The sequence below is a fragment of the Delphinapterus leucas genome, chromosome 17 (assembly GCF_059928025.1).
Source record: "Delphinapterus leucas isolate spDelLeu-1000000601 "Yukka" chromosome 17, BTC_Dleu_Yukka2, whole genome shotgun sequence".
Taxonomy (NCBI): domain Eukaryota; kingdom Metazoa; phylum Chordata; class Mammalia; order Artiodactyla; family Monodontidae; genus Delphinapterus; species Delphinapterus leucas.
This window is the reverse complement of record NC_143145.1, coordinates 55,411,549-55,433,972: the sequence shown is the minus strand read 5'-3', so window position 1 is coordinate 55,433,972 and position 22,424 is coordinate 55,411,549. Positions and strand designations below refer to the sequence as shown.

At 35.0% G+C, this 22,424-nt stretch overlaps 1 protein-coding gene across 1 annotated transcript in view; it reads right to left on the bottom strand.

Moving 5' to 3' along the window:
• MMP16 (matrix metallopeptidase 16) overlaps positions 1–22,424 on the bottom strand; it is a 357,858-nt gene that overhangs the window by 45,834 nt on the left and 289,600 nt on the right. Inside the window, exon 7 of the mRNA XM_089898989.1 lies at positions 17,080–17,218. Coding sequence (XP_089755115.1) covers positions 17,080–17,218 — 139 coding nt within the window. The remainder of the gene's footprint in view (positions 1–17,079; positions 17,219–22,424) is intronic.

The following is a 22,424-nucleotide window of genomic DNA, read 5'->3' as shown; positions in this document are numbered from 1 at the left end:
TCTGCACTTTAATGAATCACAAGCCCACCACCCATTATAGACTGTGTACAACTTGAGAACAAACATATCCGATTCCATTTTTCTGTAGCACCTTGTATATAATGCCTGGAAAGTAACAGGTGCTTTATAAATGGTTAGTGATTCAAAGAACCATGTTTAATATTACACAAATAATTGAATACAAAATCCAAAACTTTCACATAAAGGAACAATAAAGATTACATAAACAACATCATGGACTTCAGTCTTGTGTCTTGCTGATAGAAGGAAAATTAATTTTATAACTATCAGCAAGTCTAAGAAAATTTAAAAGCATGACCCAGTACTGTGTGATTATATTTAATTGTATGTTGGGAAATATTATCATAAAAATATACACCTCTCCTGAGCCATTGTTTAATCTGAATACTTTATAAAGAAAAAAACTACACCCAAAAGGCCCAGGTCACTTCCTTGCCAGAGTTAGTATGATGGAAAATCCACAGAGCTGTTTTCCATCTTGCTCTATATTTTAGTCATATCTCTGTGACATTTAAAATAGAAAGCCTTACAACAATAGAAGAAAGAGAAAGAAAGTCCTGTTCTGTTAGCCTGTACCTCAGTGACTTATTACATCCATTCCTTTCATCTCAGCTTTAATTACGAAACAGTATATAGTTTCAATGCCTCCCATGCTGGCTACGTAAGAGTAAAACTTTTACCAGATCAACTCAGTTGGTTGTCTTTTCTTTCAAGCAGAAGCACTCTAGTATGCTTTAGAGCACTTCCATTTGCAGTTCCTAAACTCAATCCTTTCCATGAAAATTTCTTCACACTCTTTCTAGGCCTTCTAGTGATGTTGCTAAGCTCAAGGGTACCCAGGGTGTCCTGGTGCATACAACATGAGAAAATATTCACAGAAACACAGTTTTTTATGTGTGTCTCAGGAGAGGACAATGTGTGAAGAAAGACAAAGACTTACAGTTCTTCCAGGAAAGCCTTGTTATTATATAAAAGTATTATTCTGAGGATAGGGAATTGTAATGTGTTTTGGAAATACTCCCCAATACTGTTGGTCAAAAGTTTTCCATCAATAAAAGAGAAACTATTTGCCCTTCACTTTTAGTGATCAAGGCCTTTGTCTAAAAAGGTCTCAATTAGCTTTAATTTTTTTTTTTCTTTTAGGAACAAACACTAGGGGATTTTTAAAATGTATTCATTTCTCTTTAAAACACAAAACAAAAAAGAAAACACATCAGTAAACATTTGCTGTAAGGTTGCATGATGAGATTCCAGCAGTTACATACAAAACAATTTAAAATGAACAACATCTTGCCTGCTAAGTATTTGTGGCATTAGAATTCAAGAAAATAATGCAACAATGATTGTGAGCCATACAGTTAATTCTCCAAGTGCTTATTAAGGAAATACAATTATACAATTCCTTTTGTATCTTGATGAGGTAAGATTTTCACATGACAAAATTGAAGTGACTTTGTTCCTATTTTTTAGATTTTGAGTAAATATGTAAGATTCATATTCAACTATTTTTTTTAATAGGAGAAGTGGATTTTTAAACTACCTTACCATCAGATGGTCTGGTTCTCTAGGAAAATATTACCTCTTTGGCAGAAAGAAGGCATTTACTGGATTTCATATGAGGTTGATTTCTGGAATAAGTGGAAAAAACTGGTCCTTACTGACTTTGTACTTGGCAGAATGCAGAGAAAAATATCTACAAGTCTGAGTTAAAGACAGAGAAGCTTTATAAATAAAACAAATAACTTCAATGAATGTTTGGGGTTTGAAAGGACTTTATAGATCATCTATTCCAATAATTTTTCAATGAGATTCACCAAGCAATGCATCCAGCCAGACAGCCAGACAGCCAGACAGCCAGCCAGACAGCTAGCCATCCAATGTATACTTGTTAAGAGCCTATTATAGCCAGTCACTGAACTAGGAGCTGTAGATACAACAACAAAGGAAACACACTAGGGTCTTGCTTTTGTGGAGCTGAGAGACCAGCACAAGAAAGAGACACTAAGCAAACAATACCAAAAGGAATTTTTAAATTACATGCTTATTCCTACAAGGAAAAGTGTAGTGTCTAATTACTTTTAAGAATTTTTATCAAGAGGACAGTGCCTACTCTGGAGGCTGAGACTATTACTTATTCTCGTAACACCCTTGAACTGAGCCACTGTTACTGAGAGGAGTGCACTGTATTGTTCACATGTACTGGATCAGAAAAAAACGTTGAGAATTCAGCCTAGCCTAACACATTTATTTTACAAGTCAAAAAAGTTATGTGCTTGAAATCACACAACCAATTGCTAATAGATTTGTACTACAGTCCAGGTCTCTTAATTCAGTGCTTAACTTAATTCCAAATTGACTTTCAAAACAGAACATGTATACACTCTGTCTGGCTCTCAGAATTGCTGATAATTTCCTGCTTCCTTTCCCCTTTATCAACTTTATCAATTCCACATTTATTTTTGGAAGTGTTTACTAATTAATCCACTGTATTATGCTCATGCCTTGCTCATTGTATCCCCATGAATTAGATACCTTTTTTAAATTACCAAGTTTTTAAAACAATCAACTGTATTTTTGTCTCCTCAGAGTCTACAAAACTCTACTTATACATTTATATTCTGTATCTTCTATTACAAGAGTGGTCAGTAAACTAGGGCCACCAGCTGCTGCCTGTTTTTGTAAATAAAATTTTATCTGAACACAGACACACCAATTCATTCACATATTGTTTAATCTGCTTTCATCATGTAACAACAGCATTTAGTAATTATGATAGAGACCTTATGATCTGCAAAGTCAAAAGTATTTACTATGCGACCTTTTACATAAAAAATTAGAACATAATTTCACATTGGTTGGCTTTTATTCATATAAAATGAGCCTGTACGTGGATTATCCACTAAATTTTACTTGGCTGATTACTGTTCAACACTGATACATTCTTTGAGAACACTATAAATTTTTTTTAAATTATCATAAATAATATATTCTTTATTAGTCTCTGTGGTTTAGTGGAACATTCAACAGCTTTGAAATCAGAACTAGGGGATGAATGCTATACCAATTATTAGCTGTGAGATATTGGGCAAGTCACTAAATCTGAGGCTTCCTTTTCTAATTTGTACATAAAATACTAACACCTCTCATAAAAAGTTCTGGAAATAATGATAGATCAAATGTATAATATACCCAAACTGTATTTGGCTCATAGTACCCAATAAATGGTACTTCTTATATAACACAATATTCAGCTGAACAAATTTGCCTTCTACCTACACAAATAAATAATGTCAATAATCAATGATTAAGGACACTGACTGACGTCAATGCCCATTATTTGGATTACCTTTTATTTTCATTCTTCTTTATTATTTTTTTTCAATATTTTTTAAATTAAAAAATAATTTTAACATCTTTACTGGAGTATAATTCTTTACATTGTTGTGTTAGTTTCTGCTATGTAACAAAGTGAATCAGCTATATGTATACTTATATCCCCATATGCTTTCCCTCTACCGTCTCTCTCCCACCCTCCCAATCCCACCCCTCTAGGTGGTCACAAAGCACCGAGCTGATCACCCTGCGCTTTGGGACTGCTTCCCACTAGCTATCTATTTTACATTTGGTAGTGTATAGGTGTCAATGCCACTCTCTCACTTCGTCCCAGGTTACCCTTCCCCCTCCCTGTGTCCTTAAGACCATTCTCTACATCTGTGTCTTTATTCCTGTCCCCTAGGTTCTTCTGAACCATTGTTTTTTATTAGATTCCATATATATGTGTTAGCATATGGTATTTGTGTTTCTCTTTCTGACGTACTTCACTCTGTAGGACAGTCTCTAGGTCCATCCATCTTACTATAAATAACTCAATTTCATTTCTTTTTATGGCTAAGTAATATTCTGTTGTATATATGTGCCACATCTTCTTTATCCATTCATCTCTTGATGGACACTTAGGTTGCTTCCATGTCCTGGCTATTGTAAATAGAAGCTGCAATGAACATTGTGGTACATGACTCTTTTTGAATTATGGTTTTCTCAGGGTATATGCCCAGTAGTGGGATTGCTGGGTCATATGGTAGTTCTATTTTTAGTTTTTTAAGGAACCTCCATACTGTTCTCCATAGTGGCTGTATCAATTTACATTCCCACCAACAGTGTAGGAGGGTTCCCTTTTCTCCACACCCTCTCCAGCATTTATTGGTTGTAGATTTTTTGATGATGCCATCCTGACTTGTGTGAGGTGATACCACATTGTAGTGTTGATTTGCATTTCTCTAATGATTATGATTAGTGATGCTGAGCATCTTTTCATGTGCCTCTTGACCATCTCTATATCTTCTTTGGAGAAATGTCTATTTTGGTCTTCTGCCCATTTTTGGATTGGGTTGTTTGTGTTTTTGATATTGAGCTACATGTGCTGCTTGTATATTTTGGAGAGTAATCTTTGTCAGTTGCTTCATTCGCAAATATTTTCTCCCATTCTGAGGATTGTCTTTTTCATCTTGGTTATGGTTTCCTTTACTGTGCAAAAGCTTTTAAGTTTCATTAGGTCCCATTTGTTTATTTTTGTTTTGATTTCCATTTCCCTAGGAGGTGGGTCAAAAAGGATCTTGCTGTGATTTATGTCATAGAGTGTTCTGCCTTTGTTTCTCTCTAAGAGTTTTACAGTGTCTGGCCTTACATTTATGTCTTTAATCCATTTTGAGTTTATTTTTATGTATGGTGTTAGGGAGTGTTCTAATTTCATTCTTTTACATATAGCTGTACAGTTTTCCCAGCACCACTTATAGAAGAGGCTGTCTTTTCTCCATTGTATATTCTTGCCCCCTTTATCAAAGATAAGGTGATCATATGTGCATGGGTTTATTTCTGGGCTTTCTATCCTGTTCTATTGACCTATGTTTCTGTTTTTGTGCCAGTACCATACTGTCTTGATTACTGTAAATTTGTAGTAGAGTCTGAACTCAGGGAGCCTGATTCCTCCAGCTCTGTTGTTTTTTTGTTTTTTTTTCTCAAGATTGCTGTGGCTCTTCGGGGTCTTTTGTGTTTCCATACAAATTGTGAAGTTTTTTGTTCTAGTTCTGTGAAAAATGTCATTGGTAGTTTGATATGGATTGCATTGAACCTGTAGATTGCTTTGGGTAGTATAGTCATTTTCTCAATATTGATTCTTCCAATCCAAGAACATAGTATATTTCTCCAACTGTTTATATCATCTTTAATTTCTTTCATCAGTGCCTTTTAGTTTTCTGCATACAAGTCTTCTGTCTCCTTAAGTAGGTTTATTCCTAGGTATTTTATTCTTTTTGTTGCAATGGTAAGTGGGAGTGTTTCCTTAAAGGCCATATATGACAAACCCACAGCCAACATCGTTGTCAATGGTGAAAAACTTAAAACATTTCCACTAAGATCAGGAACAAGACAAGGTTGCCCACTCTCATTAGTATTATTCAACATAGTTTTGGAAGTTTTAGCCACAGCAATCAAATCAGAGAAGAAAAAGAGATAAAAGGAATCCAAATTGGAAAAGAAGTAAAACTGTCACTGTTTGCAGATGACATAATACCATACATAGAGAATCCTAAAGATACTACCAGGAAACTACTAGAGCTAATCAATGAATTTTGTAAAGCAGCAGGATACAAAATTAAAGAACAGAAATCTCCTGCATTCCTATACACTAATGATGAAATATCTGAAAGAGAAATTACGGATTACCTTTTAATTTCTATATTGTTTATAGGTAGGTTACTCAAGAAATTTGAATACATACCCAATTTTGGAGGTCATGCCACTTTTCATTACTAGCATTTATTATCAAGTAAGCAGAGAATTTATCCAGAGAAGTATTTGAATACTTATCCAAATGTGGCAGACACTGAGGTGAGTGGCTTAGATCTCCCTTGAATAAAGAACTGGCCATTCAGCTGAATGCCTTTTGATCTGATAGTTAGGCCAAGCTGTCAGCTGAGTGCCTTTTGTCGGTCCATGCTCTGTTTGGGCAGCTTCCAGGCAGCTTCCAGCTTCCTGACTGAGCACAGCAGGTACTAGACTCTGGCTATTTCTGCCCTACCTGGGACTTCTCTAGTGGGCAATCTTTGCCCTGGAGTTCCTTGTTGGGTTTGCCAAGACACTGTGCCAGTCCTGCTTCCTCCCTCTTTATCTTTCACAGGTTTACTTCCCTCCCTGTAACTTTATCATAGTGTTTGCTTTCCAGGGAACTCAAACTCAAACACAAGAAATAAAAGTATGTGGCAAAAGTTTTTGAAAATGAGGAACATTTCGACACAGAAGCACTATTGATGAAAAAATATTGCAGTTTGAAGTATAAATAAAAACTGCCATAAGAAAATCATACAATAGATTTTCTAAATAATTATAAATACATAGAGGTAAAATACCAAGGGAGATTTTCAAATATTAAATGTTTGGCCCCTTGGTTTAGATGGTCACTTCATGTCATATAAAATATTAATATTAAAATTTTCTGAATATTTTTAATTCAAAAAAATAGCACAGTTTACATGTTATAAATCTATTATTGTGTACACCAAGGCCACTGAATGTAAATTTCTTAATTTAATGTAACTTTTTAGGCATCAATTTTCCATTATTTCCTATACAGAAATAAGTAATCCTATATTTATCTATTTATATTAAAAGATCTTTTAGATTATCCATTTTACTATGTAAGAAGCAATGTATTTATACCTTAAATGAACTTCATTAACATTTCCTAAGTCTTTCAAAAGTGATAATTTGTAAGCAGCATAAATAAATTGCAGTTTATGAGCATTTCAAATAAAGTAGTAATGCAAGTCACATAAACCATTTCTTAAGCAAAAGTTTTTTTTTGTCATCTTGTGGTACCACATATTTTAGACAACTCTTCTCTTTTGATATGCATCTTTTGTATTCCTTTCTTATTCCCAAATTTTATTACCCTCCTCTTTTCTGCCTCAGATATTTTGGTTCCTATTCTATAAGAGATTTTTGCCTCTTGAAACGAAAATGTCAAATAGGTTAAGTCCTGCTTAAAAGTTATTGAGTGATAGCAACAATATGAGACAACTTTTGAGACAATTTTTCAACTACTTAATTTTGACTACTACTGATTTGGACAACACTGAAGATGTTTTTTAAATTTACATCCAGCTCTTGAAGGACTTTACACCAGCTCAATTTCTAACATAGATTTTTGATATTATTAACTCATAACCATTCAGCCTGAACATGACTAGTAATCGAGGATATAAACACCTGGCTTGATTGTGCTTATAAAATATGACTCTATTACACAGGATTTACCTGAGTGATATTCAGACAGCTGACTAGCACAAAGTGTGTAGTACATTAAGTTGCTGGAGAAAAGCATATTACTTCCCAGAAGGGCAATACATTTTCTATTTCTGGGGCTTTCTTACTAAATAAACCAACTGTTGAACATAAATAGAAGAAACTGACTCAGTTCACTGATAAATATCAAGTAGAGGAATGAGGGGGTCAGTTTAGACATCATTATTCTAAACAATGACAGGTATACCATGTGTCACGTATACCAAACCATGAGACTGGCTAGCATGGAGTGGAAAGGCCCGCAGTTTATACAACCAGCCTTACACTCAAATATACACAGCTATACTGAGTAGCATCTTGACCAGTGAAGGGAGATATTCAGAACTGGCTTCTTAAGGAAAAACAAAAACAATAACTATAGATGTGAGGTTGAAAAGAAAATTCCTTAAGATATTTAACTACTTACTTATACCTTGTTTCATTATGCAAAAATGTGATAAAATGGTAAAATATGAACAAAAATAAGACTAGGGAAAATAGAATAGAGAGCAAGAAATAGAACATAGATAAGTAATATAAAATAAAAAATATGGAATTATTCAAAATGTGGACATCAAAATATGTTATATAGTCATTTCCAATACGAACACTTATTTGAAAATATAATCATTGTAAGTTGTAACATCTAAATTAAATTGAGATTATATAATTTTAAATATGATATCTGCAGTAAATGGATTAATTCTATATTAATATTTAGTTAATTTCTCATGTTACTGTTCTCAATAGCACAAGAACTTTAACCAAGAAGAGGGGTTGCTGGGGATGAGGCATCTCTGCTATATGGGGACACCCTGCTTGATTATCACTGGGCTTAAGTAAGTGACTAAACCAGAACAGTATTAATTTGGATGATCATAATTAATATGCTGTAGAACAATGAAGGAATAAAATTTTACTACCCATGGTCACCAATATATTTAAATTTATGAAATACTTAAACTATTCCAACATAAACTAATGTGACAAGCAATAAACAGCACATGTTTAAAATATGTAATTTGTTTCAACATATGTATATATCTGTCAGCATATCCAGCAGACCTATATAATCAAGATAATGAACATGTCCATCATCCTGAAATGTTTTCTTATGCCTCTCTGTATTCCATACTGCCCAATCTATCTCACTTGTCCTTAGGCAACCACTGAGGTACTTCGTATCACTATAGATTAGTTTGCACTTTCTAGAATTTTATATTAATATAACAGTACAGCATGTACTCATTTTTTGTCTGAAGTTTTAACTAAGCATAATTATTTGAGCTTCATTCATTTATAGTACAAATCAGTAGTTCATCCTTTTTTATTGCTGAGTAGTATTCCATTATATGAATATTCCATAGTTTGTTTATCTATTCACCTATTGAGGATATATGAATAGTTTTCAGTTTTTGTTTAACACAAATATGTCTCCTTTGAATATTTGTGTAGATGTCTTTGCACAAATGTTTTCATTTATCTTGGGAAAATGTCTGAGTGTAATGGTGTCTGTATGTTTAACTTTTAAAGAAATTGTCAGCTTGGCATGGTTGCTTTGGCATGGTCTGTCTTTTTAAATTTAGCCACTCTAACAAATATGCATCTTATAGTGGTTTTAATTTACATTTCCCTAATAACTAATATTGCTTAGTATCTTTTCATGGGCTTACATGGCATCCGTACATTATCCTTGTTGAAGTTTCAGTTCAAACCCTTTGCTTATTTTTGAGCTGCTTGCTTTCTTTTTATTGAGTTTTGAGAATTCTTTACATATTCTGGATACAAATCCTTTTTCATATATGTGTTTGCAAATATTTTCTCTTAGTTAATGGCATGTCTTTTTATTCTCTTAGTGTCTTTGAAGAGTAAATTTAAAAAAATTTGATGCCCAATTTACCATTTTCTTTTATGAATTGTGATTTTGGCATTAAATACAAGAAATTTTGGTTTAAGCCATAGTCACGTATATTTTTATCCTAATTTTTTCTAGTTGTTTTACAGTTATATGTCTTACATTTAGGTTTGGACCACTTAGAATTCATTTTTATATATGGTACAAGGTGTGGATTAGAATTTATTTTTTTGCATATGAACATCCTATGTTCTCAGTACCATTTGTTGAAAAATTATCTTTTCTCCACTAAATTTTCTCTGTATTATTGTCAGAAATTACTTTTTCATATATATTTTTAGCCTATTTCTGGACTCTCGATTTTGTTTCACTGATCTAGTTTTTCTATCTTTACACCAATGACACACTGTCTTGATTAATGTAGCTTTAAAATAAGAACTGAGGTAATTCCCTGGTGGTCCAGTGGTTAGGAATCCAAGCTCCCACTGCAGTGGGTCCAGGTTTGATCCCTGGCGGGGGAACTAAGATCCCACAAGCTGCATGGCAAGGCCAAAAAAAAAAAAAAATAAGACTTGAAATCAATTAGTGTTTTCAAACAGGTTTTGTCTATACTAGGTCTTTTGAATTTGCATATGAATTTTAGAATCAGCTTAACAGTAACTATCAAAAAGCCTGCTGAGATTTTTATTGGGATTGTACTGAATCTATAGATAAATTTGGCAGGAATTGACATTGTAATAATATCAAGTTCTTGAAGCCATGAATAAGGCATATTTGTCCATTTGTCTTCTTCACTTTCATTTAGCAAATTTTTGTAGTTTTCAGTGTCTAGGTCATACACATTTTATTTGGATTGATCCCTAAATATTTGATATTTTTGATGTCATTTTATTTATTTTTTTAATTTCAATTATTGATTATTCTTTGCTAGTATGTGACGGGAGAAAATTATCCCTACGTCACTTGCTTCTCAGCATGTCTCGTGAGCAGAGGCACTGATAATGCCTTTCTTTTGGACTTTATTTCCAAAGATGTTTGTATAGCAACAATCTTGGGTTATAGAGAAAGCATCTCCCTCCACAATAAAGGGAGGGTTTGTTTACTCTTCAATTAAATAAATAAAAGGCACCCTCTGGGGAAAGGTTAAGCAGCTTACTGCTTATTGAGGAAGTGAGAGAGTGGCATTGACATATATACTCTACCAAATGTAAAATAGATAGCTAGTGGGAAGCAGCCACATAGCACAGGGAGATCAACTCAGTACTTTGTGACTACCTAGAGGGGTGGCATAGGGAGGGTGGGAGGGAGACACAAGAGGGAGGGGATATGGGGATATATGTATACATATAGCTGATTCACTTTGTTATTCATCAGAAACTAACACAACATTGTAAAGCAGTTATACTCCAATAAAGATGTTAAAAAAAAATTTAGGTTCTCTAAGCTTGTGGCTCCTTTCCTAAACGTAACTGATTACAAGTATAGGTGTTAACAGGCCCAGTTCATGTCACCCTTTGAGAACTGGGGCTCAGGGAACTCATACAAATGGCTACTGCTTTTGAGTCTTTCTTTTTCTCTGAGTCAGGAGTCTCATGTCTTCTGCCAGCATTCATGAAAGTGTGGCAGGCTAACTTGCTAGCTTACAAATAGGGTAAAGTCTTAGACCTTTCACAGTCTTGAAAACATATAGAAATACAATTAATTTTTGTATTATGGTCTTATATCTTGAAATTTTGCTAAACTCACTGATCAATTATAGATAATTGGTTGATGGCATCCAATTTTCTACATAGACAGTCATGTTGTCTGTGAACATTTTGACAGTTTTACTTTATGTTTATTACACTAGGTAAAACCTCCAGTAAAATGTTGAATTGAATTGATAAGCATGGACACCCCTGTCTTGTTCCTGATCTTATGGGAAAAGTCAGACATTGTGAATTTTGCCTGGTTGGGTGAATATTTTTATATCCCTATAATTATTCTTGAGCTTTGTTCTAGGACTGTTACTTAGAAACAATTTGATTACTTCAGGTGTTTTAAGATTTGTTAGGTAGGACTGAAATAGTGCTCCTTCTGGGATAATTATTCCGCACTACTGAGGCAAGACTCTTCTCAGTACTCTATCCAGTGCCTATGGACAACACGTGACTGGTAGGAACAAATACTGTTAGCCCTATGTGAGGGTCAGGCATTGCTTCTTTTATATCTATCACAAGATTCTTTCTCCAGGCTTCAGTTGCATCCTTACACACATATGTTGACCAATTCTCTCTCCCATCCCTTAGGAGTTTTCTTTGATAATCTCTGGGTCTTCACTCTGTGCAGCTCTTTCCTCTGCATTACTTTGTCTTGTGAACTATAGCCACCTTATTCTCACTTGACTCTCAGCTCTATCTCCTCAACTGAGAGAATCTTCTGAGCTCTGCTTGGATTTCTGTATGTTGGGCCACAGTCTGGAAATTCTTTCAAGACAGGAAAGTGGGGCGGTTTCTGGGCTTATTTCTCTTTGTTTTTAACTCTCAAGATTCACTGCCTTTATTTCTTGATGTTCAATGTCGTGAAAATCATCACTTTATATACTTTGTCCAATTTTTGGTGGTTTTAGGTGGAAGGATAAATCTGATCCCTATTATTACATCTTGGCTGGAAGCAGAGACCACCCTTATACTACACTTTTACATAACAAAACTCAATAAAATTCTATTAAGAATATAAAACTGAACACATCTATAGAAGGCAAGCAATATATGCTTTTATAATTGTGTACTGGCAACTCCCACTGCATATGACATACAAACACATACAATTTTGCCCAAAGTTCAAAAATTATACACATTATACCAAAATATGAAGTTTTAATTGTATCTAGCAGCTTCCTATTCTTAAGATATTTATTAAAGTTCACTTGAATATAACATGCTTTATTTATATTACTAAGACAGTATTTATATTTTATAATTAAAATTATAATATTAGTTTATGGTTATATTCAAATCCACACCTTCAAATTCTTATGTAAGATGAAAGCAAGGCTAATACTAAGTACATTTAGGAAATATATGATTAAATAACTTTGTGTACCAACATGGGCATCAGGTAAACAGAGGGAATAAAAGGCTAAGCTAGTTAAGTACAAGTACTGCTGTATAGTACAGATTAGAAGAGAAAAACATAAAGGAGAAAGAAAAAAAAGGGAAAGAGGGCCAAAGAAAAGAACAGCTTGGAGAAGAATAATGCTTAAACACATTAGTAACAGTTATCCAGGATGGCTGGTATAGGCTGAGACCAATGTGTATAGAACTGTGAATACAAACACAGATTGGGACTTGAATTTTATTCTTCATTCATTCAATAATTATTTGTTTAGTGTTTACTACATTCCAGTTATTGTTTAAAACAGAGTTCAGCAAACTAGGACAAACAACCTGTTTTTGTACAGCCCATGATCTAAGAAGAGTTTTTACATTTTTGAAGGTTAAAAAAAATAAAAAGTTATATAATAGAGATGGTATGGGCTTCAAAGGCTAAAATATTTCCTATTTGGTCATTACAGAAAAAGTTTGTCAACTCCTGGTTTAAGATCTTGGGGATACAACAGTATTTATTTATTTATTTATTTATTTATTTATCACTTAGAAATGTTTATTTTGTGGTTTAAGAGGCTTGCTTTCCCTGCCCGGCAGTTGACAGATGTTTAGTGACACTTAATATGTACTCAGAATAAGGTTTATTCTAAAGCTCTCTATATGCTATAATTGTATACCTCCTTTGCTCGTTATTTATTTATTTGTTTGCTTGTTTGTTTATTTTTTAACATCTTTATTGTAGTAAAATTGCTTTACAATGGTGTGTTAATTTCTACTGTATAACAAAGTGAATCAGCTATGCATATACATATATCCCCATATCTTCTTCCTCTTGTGCCTCCCTCCCACCCTCCCTATCCTACCCCTCTGGTTGGACACAAAGCACTGAGCTGATCTCCCTGTGCTATGTGGCTGCTTCCCACTAGCTATCTATTTTACATTTGGTAGTGTATATATGTCCATGCCATTCTCTAACTTTGTCCCAGCTTACCCTTCCCCCTCCCCGTGTCCTCAAGTCCATTCTCTATGTCTGTATCTTTATTCCTGTCCTACCCCTAGGTTCTTCTGAACCATTGTTATTTTTTTTAGATTCCATATATATGTGTTAGCATATGGTATTTGTTTTTCTCTTTCTGACTTACCTCACTCTGTATGACAGTCTCTAAGTCCATCCACCTCACTACAAATAACTCAATTTCATTTCTTTTTATGGCTGACTAATATTCCATTGTATATATGTGCCACATCTTCTTTATCCATTCATCTCTTGATGGACACTTAGGTTGCTTCCCTGTCCTGGCTACTGTAAATAGTGCTACTTTGAATATTATGGTACATTACTCTTTATGAATTATGGTTTTCTCAGGGTATATGCCCAGTAGTGGCATTGCTGGGTCATATGGTAGTTCTATTTTTAGTTTTTTAAGGAACCTCCACACTGTTCTCCATAGTGGCTGTATCAATTTACATTCCCACCAACAGGGCAAGAGGGTTCCCTTTACTCCACACCCTCTCCAACATTTATTTTTTGTAGGTTTTCTGATGATGGCCATTCTGACCGGTGTGAGGTGATACCTCATTGTAGTTTTGATTTGCATTTCTCTAATGATTAATGATGTTGAGTATCCTTTCATGTGTTTGTTGGCAATCTGTATATCTTCTTTGGAGAAATGTCTATTTAGGTCTTCTGCCCATTCTTGGATTGGGTTGTTTGTTTTTTTGATATTGAGCTGCATGAACTGCTTGTATATTTTGGAGATTACTCCTTTGTCAGTACAACAGTATTTAAAAGAAAAAAAAAACTAGAGAAAACCTTGACCTTATGAACTGATATTCTATTGAGAGGGATACAGATGAGCAATAAATAAGTGAAACATAGTTTGCTGGATGATATGTAGAAAATTAAACAGGGAGGGAATTTGGACTGCTAGAGATGAGGTGGTCTCAAGGTCCATAGAGCAAGATGGGGATGATGGTCTTGGCGTGAGAGTTAATCTGATTATCTAGACTTTGAGGTGATAAAGGCCATAAAGAGATGGTGGCAAGCTGAGACACTCATTTTGATTGTGACTGTTGTGAGAAGGGTAGGAAATGGAGTGGTGTGTCACCCAAATCTCAGGGTTCTAGGACTCTTAACTCTCCTGCCAATAATGAGATAGATACCAGGGAAGGGAGTGGTCTTATTGGAAACAACCAGAGCTTATGGCTCCCTCTGCATAATCAATGATGTTTGGAATAAGGGAGCTGATGTTCATAGCTGGGTTTGGAGAAGGTTTATTTGAAGGTAATGTGAAGAGTAAATTGGAGGAAGGAAACATCACAGCAGGGTCCTTGGAGTGACAGAGTTCTAAGATTAGACATTTCCTGATATAGACAATATATCAAGAAGACACCACTGGGCTTCCCTGGTGGCTCAGTGGTTGAGAGTCCGCCTGCCGATGCAGGGGACACAGTTTCGTTCCCCAGTTGGGGAAGATCCCACATGCTGCAGAGCAGTTGGACCCATGAGCCATGGCTGCTGAGCCTGCGCATCCAGAGCCTGTGCTCCGCAATGGGAGAGGCCACAACAGTGAGAGGCCCATGTACCACCAAAAAAAAAAAAAGAAAGAAAAAAAAAATGATGACACCACTAACAAGCTAAACTTTCTTAAAGTTTAATATATACGTGACAAGAGATAGAGTTGTTCCTGTTGTTAGCATGATGACATAAGAAATACCTTATTGAGTCAAATTAATATTTAACCATATTGTTTTCATTAAAATGTTTGTTAAGCACCTACTATGTACCCAACACTGTTCTGGGAACTGAAAATACAGTGGTGTGCAAGAAAATATAAACAAGCTCCATCTCTCGTGAAATTTACATTTGAATGCTGTAGATAATTTCAATTTTTTACAAGAGCTGTGCAAGTTGGAAGATACTGCTTTAAATGGAGTGGGCAGGGAGGGCACTCTGTGGAGGTCCCTTTTATGCCAGCTGTTTAAAGATGAAACGGAGCTAGCCATTCCAGAGCGAGTGAGTGAGGAGGAGCACTATTCATCCTGTGATGAGACAGGGCCCCATGGGACAGCCCTCAAGCCATAGGCTGCCTAGGGTTTATTCTTCACTTTTTTCTGCTGCTACCGAGCACAGGACGAAAGAAGAGTGTATGGGAGGGTAATATTTCTCCAAATATCATGCCAGTAAGATTCAGAACCTTTAGATGTATCCTTTCTTTGTCCACAATGGTACAGTACATGTACATTTCCACAATGATACAGTACATGGATGGTTTGGGCTTCACTTAAATATCACGAGTCTCTCAAACCCTGTGTTTTCATTACTCTCCTCACTACTATGAATTCTTCTAGCTTGATCCTGAGAATAATTGCTTTTTTTTTTTGGTTACTTCCTTTATACACTTATTATAGATAGCAGGAGGGCAGGAATATTAATAGTAATCACACCAGCAGCAGTAATAGTTGGCATTTATTGAGAGCTCGCATGTACCAAGCACTTCACATGTAGTCATTAATTTAGTCTTTAATCCTAAAATGGCAAGCACTACTAATCCCATTTTCCAGGTGGAGAAACCGAGGCAAAGGGAACTGAGTAGCTGTTCAGTTCTTACAGCTAGCAAGTGTTCAAAATTGGCAGAATGAATGCAGGATCATCATGTTCTTATAATTAATGTACTATACCCCTCTTTCTCAAGTTATAATTTGTAAAGATAAATTCTGAGTATACACTTTCACTTTACATGTGTTGTTTGGACTTCACTTAAAATATCACAAGTGTCTCTCAAACCCTGTGTTTTCATTACTCTCATCACTGCTATGAATTCTTCTAGTTTGATCCTGAGAATAATTGCCTTTTTCTTTTTGGTTAAGATCCCTTTTCTTTTCCCTCAATCTCAATCCTTATTTGAGCTTATTCTCAGACCTGTAGGCTCTTGGCCAATCCATTCAATCATATTCATTCTTCACTCTAGTTTTCCTCAGATCATGTTCTCTTCACAATTCTCTCAGTCCTACAACTCAGTCAGTCTGTGTTCCCTGTCCCCCCTAATAGACTTAAGATTTATTGTTTTGAATATTAATAAGTTTAGAAGATGGAGTACCAGTCACTTGACTTAAGTTCACTTTACCAGATAATTTCACTTTTGCATGTTAGACATTAGTATTTGTGCAATTGAATTTTGTCACTTAGATAAATAACAAATAATAAATTTTATTGGGTAAAATGATTGGGTGAATTTTTTCTACTCAAAAGTTTTCCTTGTCTTTATGAGCAATTTCTTAGTTTATTGAAAACTATTTAACATAAACTGACTAAATCAAGTAAAGTTTAAGAGATTATATATGAAAATAAGAAGTGAAATGGATTTCATTGCATAAAAACAGCAAGCAACTCCAAATGCTCTTAAAAAAAGAAAATCCAAATCCCTTAGTTAATAGAAAAATGACTTTTAATTCTTTCATTCATTCACTTATTTGTGTATTTATTTTTCTGGTGCTTTTAAGTCAAATTTAAAAATTCTAAGTGATCACAATGTCTCCTAAATTTGACTTACAAATGAGGATACCAAATGAGAAAATATAACTTAGAGAATTAAAAATTATCTTTGATTTTACTTCATTTATATTTGTAGCCAACATATGTGGTTCATTTTATAAAATGAATTAGCTACCTAACCTCACTCAACAGGCTTTACTTATTCATCTCTATATCTGCAGCAAGGCCCTGGGAAAAATGACCAAGATACAGCAGAGCAAGACATGGGAAACATTCCTTACCTTTAAAGAAGACAAAATTCCCATCACTGTTTTCATAAACTGCATCGATACTAGGAGGCAAGCCCCGCCAGAAGTAAGTAATTTGCATGGGGTATCCATCCATCACCCTGTTGTTTCTTACTCGCCAAAACCACTGGTCCTACAAACCAAACACAAGCATCTTTCAACAAAGGTGAGGCCTTGGGGAATTTCCCTGTGTGATGGTTTAATGCTTTCACAGCTAAGCTAGTGCTGTTATCACTGGCCTGTATCAAAACAGTCAAAGAAACAGCTACCTTGCCCAGAATGATCACAAACGTTCTGTAGTAAACTACCCAATGTCTAATCCATACATTGTGGTTAAAAAGATAATGTAAAAATACTTAATCTTGGCAGTTTACATTATCTCCAGGGCTTTCTAGATTGAAAAACAGAGGTAGCACAGACAAGTCCCTGCCAGATTTGTGGATTAAGTGAGCTTTCCAAAATATAAGAGCAGCATACGAACACATGCACCTTTGCATTTATAGACATATGCAAGATCTCCACCTGAAGTGTTGGGATGAAATAGGGAGGCCATGCCTCCTGGTATGCCCATGTTACAACTACTTTCCCATGTAATTATAACTAGAGTCCTCTTTCACCTTCAAATGTGTCCTGGTTTGGATGATAAATTATATTGTCACCTTAAATGAACAAAGTAATCTTGAAGGAAGATCATCAGAGTGGGTTCCAATCTGGGTCAATTGCCTCTCCTATTCGCTCTCATAATAACCTGTACTTCACTCAGTCATAGCACAGGCCGTTTTATATTAAATGTGTTTACTCTTATCTCTAGTGAATAATATATATGACTTGCTACATAGCAGGTATTTATAAATACTGTTGACTTAATAATTACACTACACACAATAGTTTTCACCATAAATTCTCACTAAGGGCAAAAACTCTTTCCCCAAAATGTATATCTGATGACATTAAATTGTTTTCTATTGAAAATTTTGGAATAATTTAGAAACTATCCAAAGTGCTTTAATATTAGAAAAACTAGGTATATTAAAAAAAATTAGTTTCCAGTAAATTAAAATTTACTATTACATTTTATTTCAGTATTTACAAGCAGAGTTTTACTTGCAAGTTATATATTTGTACTATTTAGGTAAGTGCATATCACAAAAATACTTCCATTTCAATTGTTCTCTGCTCTCTTCCCCTAGCTTAGGTATTAGCAAGAGATTTATTATAGAGCTTTCCCAAGCTTTTGGCTAAGAATAGTTTAGCCTGAGTAGATTTCCCAGAATTTGTCAGTTATTCATATATTCATTCATGCACACACACACAATCTACTAAGGTTTCTTGGATTTCAGGTGATATGATAAAAAGGAGATTTCTTCCTATCTAAATCAATCCCAAATATTAAAATTGTCTTAATAATCTTTGAATAATTGCACTTTGCTCTAGTTATAATGGGCTGTCTTCTCTACTTATTTTGCTATTTATAGATAAAGGAGGAAGTAGGGGGCTTCCCTGGTGGCGCAGTGGTTGAGAATCTGCCTGGTAATGCAGGGGACACGAGTTTGAGCCCTGGTCTGGGAGGATCCCACATGCCACAGAGCAACCAAGCCCGTGAGCCACAACTACTGAGCCTGCGCGTCTGGAGCCTGTGCTCCGCAACAAGAGAGGCCGCGATAGTGAGAGGCCCGCGCACTGCGATGAAGAGTGGCCCCCACTTGCCACAACTAGAGAAAGCCCTCGCACAGAAATGAAGACCCAACACAGCCCAAAATAAATAAGTAAATTAATTAATTAATTAAAAAAAAATCAGAGAGAACATTTCCCGGCTGTGGTCAGAGGAAGTCCTGACTACTGAATAAAAAAAGAACAACAACAAAAAAAAAACGAGGGAGTAGCTTAATTAATGACTGATTTCACATTCTCTTCTTGTTCTGTTCCTTGATAACTGTGCCACCTTTGTTGAGGTGCTAGTTACTGAGTTATTACCAGTAACTGACTCATAGTATGATTACTATATTAAATGTAAAGGACTTTCTGAGGATCTGGCGCATGGTAGCATTAAAACTCTTGGTGATTATTGTTAAAATTATATTGAAACTAGGTACCCTGGTTTTCCTGTTTATAGTTCTGTTTACAATTTTGTCTTGTTCCTTATTTCTTCTTCAAATTTTAGTCATATTTTGGCTCTAGACATGCATCTCCTTCCCACAACATCTCCTTATGTTATTAACCTTATGCTGATAATTTCCATAGTACCAGGTATCCTGAATTAATAAATGTTTTGATCCACGTGCAGGAGATACATTAAGCTGATTTTAAATTACAAAGTTATTTCATGAAAAGATTGATCTAAGAAAATATGTATGGGCATTAAGATCCAAACTTTAATGTCAGCAGATGATATTCTGATAATTTAAAACAAAAACAGCATCTTGGTCTAGCTGCAACAGGGGTTTTTAACTGGGTGTTAAAGTCATTCCAATCTCCACATAAAATATTTTTAAATTATTGTAATATATATCCTAAAATAAATAAAAATGGCTAAAAACCTACTGGATTCTGACAAAGAAATAAATGACCATGATTATTTATGGAACAATTAAACAAAAAGCTCTTTAAGATGAAGAATAGGAAGAAATTGGATGAAAAATCCTGGAAATATATTCCAATTTTTCTCACAGAAACACTTCACATTGCCAGAATCTCCCCCATGCTGAGACAGGGCCAGTGGCTCTTTGGGACAAATAGGCTGCAGTCAGAAGATAGAAGTACAATCCCAAAATGCCACTAATGATGTAAGAAATGAAATTACTTCCTCAAGATAAGCAGAGTTAATTTGCAAATCTTCTCAAGGTAACGCGGAAGCATAGATGAATTCATGATTATTTCTCATTGATAGTAGCCTTGGCAGAGAGTCATATAAATTATAGATGCTCCGGTTGTGATTCTATTCAATTTATTCAAAACTCCTCTGTTTAGCAGCATTCAATGGTACAAATAATTTAGTAAGTGTTCTGTCACAAATGATGTAAACACATACCACAGTCACTATAGATGGCCACTTCAGAAAAAGTGCTTGTAACTAATTTGCAGAGAGAGGATATTTAAAATAATATTGAGGTCTCAGTGCAAATTATCCTTCCAAGTGAAACTTTCTCTGACCACCTTATCTAAAATTGAATCCCTTCACTCCACCCACTCATACTTGCTTTTACTCTCTCCCCTTCTCTGCTTTTTCATTATTGATTACATTTCCATTGTTTTACACAATACATGTTTTACTTATTTTTTGTTCATTCTCTCTCCACTAGAACAGCAGCTCAATGATGGCAAACGGGTCTGTCTTTTGTTTTCTTATGGCTTCCTATTTCCAGGAAAATGCCTTGCACATAGTAGAAGCTCAGTAAGTATTTCTTGAAAGAAAACAAAAGTTAGGGAGGAAAGGGCAAAGTTAAAGTAAGTGATTTTTTTTTTAGAAGCCAAAAGCTATATGGGAGTCACAAGAACACAAAAGTGCTATGAATAGAAAGATGATTAGTACATATTTCATTTTCTGCAAGGGTATGATATATAAAGGACTTTGAACCATGGGTGGATGAAAAAAAAAATCTTTTCACCTTTCCAAACAATGTATGTTTTGTTTTGGCCTATGATGTAAAGGAAAGAATGAAGAATCATCTCTACAGCCCCCTAAAAATATTGTTTATATCTTGCCTCTGACCTCTTTTTGGCTACAGCTCTTATAGAAAAGGGTGGGAAGGGATAGGATACACTAAAAATAATCACAGCTAGCACATTTGCAAAGTCAACTTGTGAAAAAGCATCGTGCTTAAAAATTACCAAATAGGAATTCCTACTTAAACACCAATATTTCACTTCAGATATGAACACTTTGGAGCTTATACATAGATTTTTCTTTCCATGTAGTATGGGACCCAGACAGACCATTTTGTTCACAAAGATAACAAATCCATGGTATATATCACAAAAAGTAACATACAAGAGAAATACAGTTTGCTTTTCTTCTGTTCCCTTTAAAATTCTGGTTTATAATCTAATCTGCACGTTGTTTGCTGACAACTGTACAGAAAAAGTGTCCTCCTGCTGTCTGCATATGAAGATGATGATGTTACTGATGTACCTGCAGTAGAGGATGCTGTTTTCAGGCTTCTTTATAAAAAACAATTAGTAGAACTGACTTACTTTTACTTCTCTTCTAAAATATAATATTTGTTTATTTAACCAACTTGTTGTAAATCTATGAATGTCTCACATGTCTCAACATGAATGTTTCCAGAAGGCATTCACTGTTCTCACAGCCCCCTCCTGCTGTGCCACCTCAGGCTTCCTCTAGTCCTTCCCACTTCTAAAATAGCATCTCAAATCTCTTGATTTCTCAACATCATCACTGTCACCATCCTACTCAGGCTGCCATTGTATTTCACTCAGATGACTGCAATGCCAACTGAAAGCCACTGGTTTGCCTCCTACTGCATCTGAAGCAGAATTCAAACTCAGCCCTGCCCCCAGCCCCTGTGCAGCCCCTTACGGGGTTCTTCTGTGTTCATGGTGTTCCAGTCACATGGGCTTCCTTCTGGTTTCTCAATAGAGTCAAGCTTTTTTCTTCCTCAAGACTTCTCCTATGCAGTTTGCTGCACTTTGAATGTTCTTTCCCTTCCTCATACTTTTCACTGATTGTGAATCATCTATTAGTTCTCAGCTAAAATATCCTTTCCACAAAAAGGCCTTAGCTGTTCCTTGATTGAAATTAGGTGACTCTACTATACTATTTCACAGTAGTCTGTAATTTTATAGTACTTACACAGTCAGTTACTATATAATTGTTTTTGTGTCTTGAAGTCTTCCCAATGTTCCACTGTGTTATGTGTGCCAGAACAGTGGGTTGGCAGGGATACTGAATTACCAGCTTTGAGTACTGTGTCTTGCAAAGTGTAGGAGCCCTAAACATATTTAATGGACATACCTCTTTATTTTTTTTTAATCAAACCACATGTGTTGAATAGCAAATATACCCAAGATTGCTTAAATCAAGGTAACTGCTTAATATGGGTGCCAAACTATTTATTAAAATGACATTCTAATCAAATCAAGGGAACTCACCAGTGAAAAAAATTAGAAAAATATTTATGACTATAATACAGATTTATTTATAAGCAATCATATATTTTCTTTTTTTTTGAGGACTTAATATATGGCTTGGAGAGTGTCTGGGGAATCTGGTGTTCAAAATTAATCTGGTTCTTAAGAAAACAAAATCAGACATGTAATAATAGTGGAAGAAAGCCCAAATCATGGCAGCTATATGCATAATAAGGGGGAAATCAATCTGA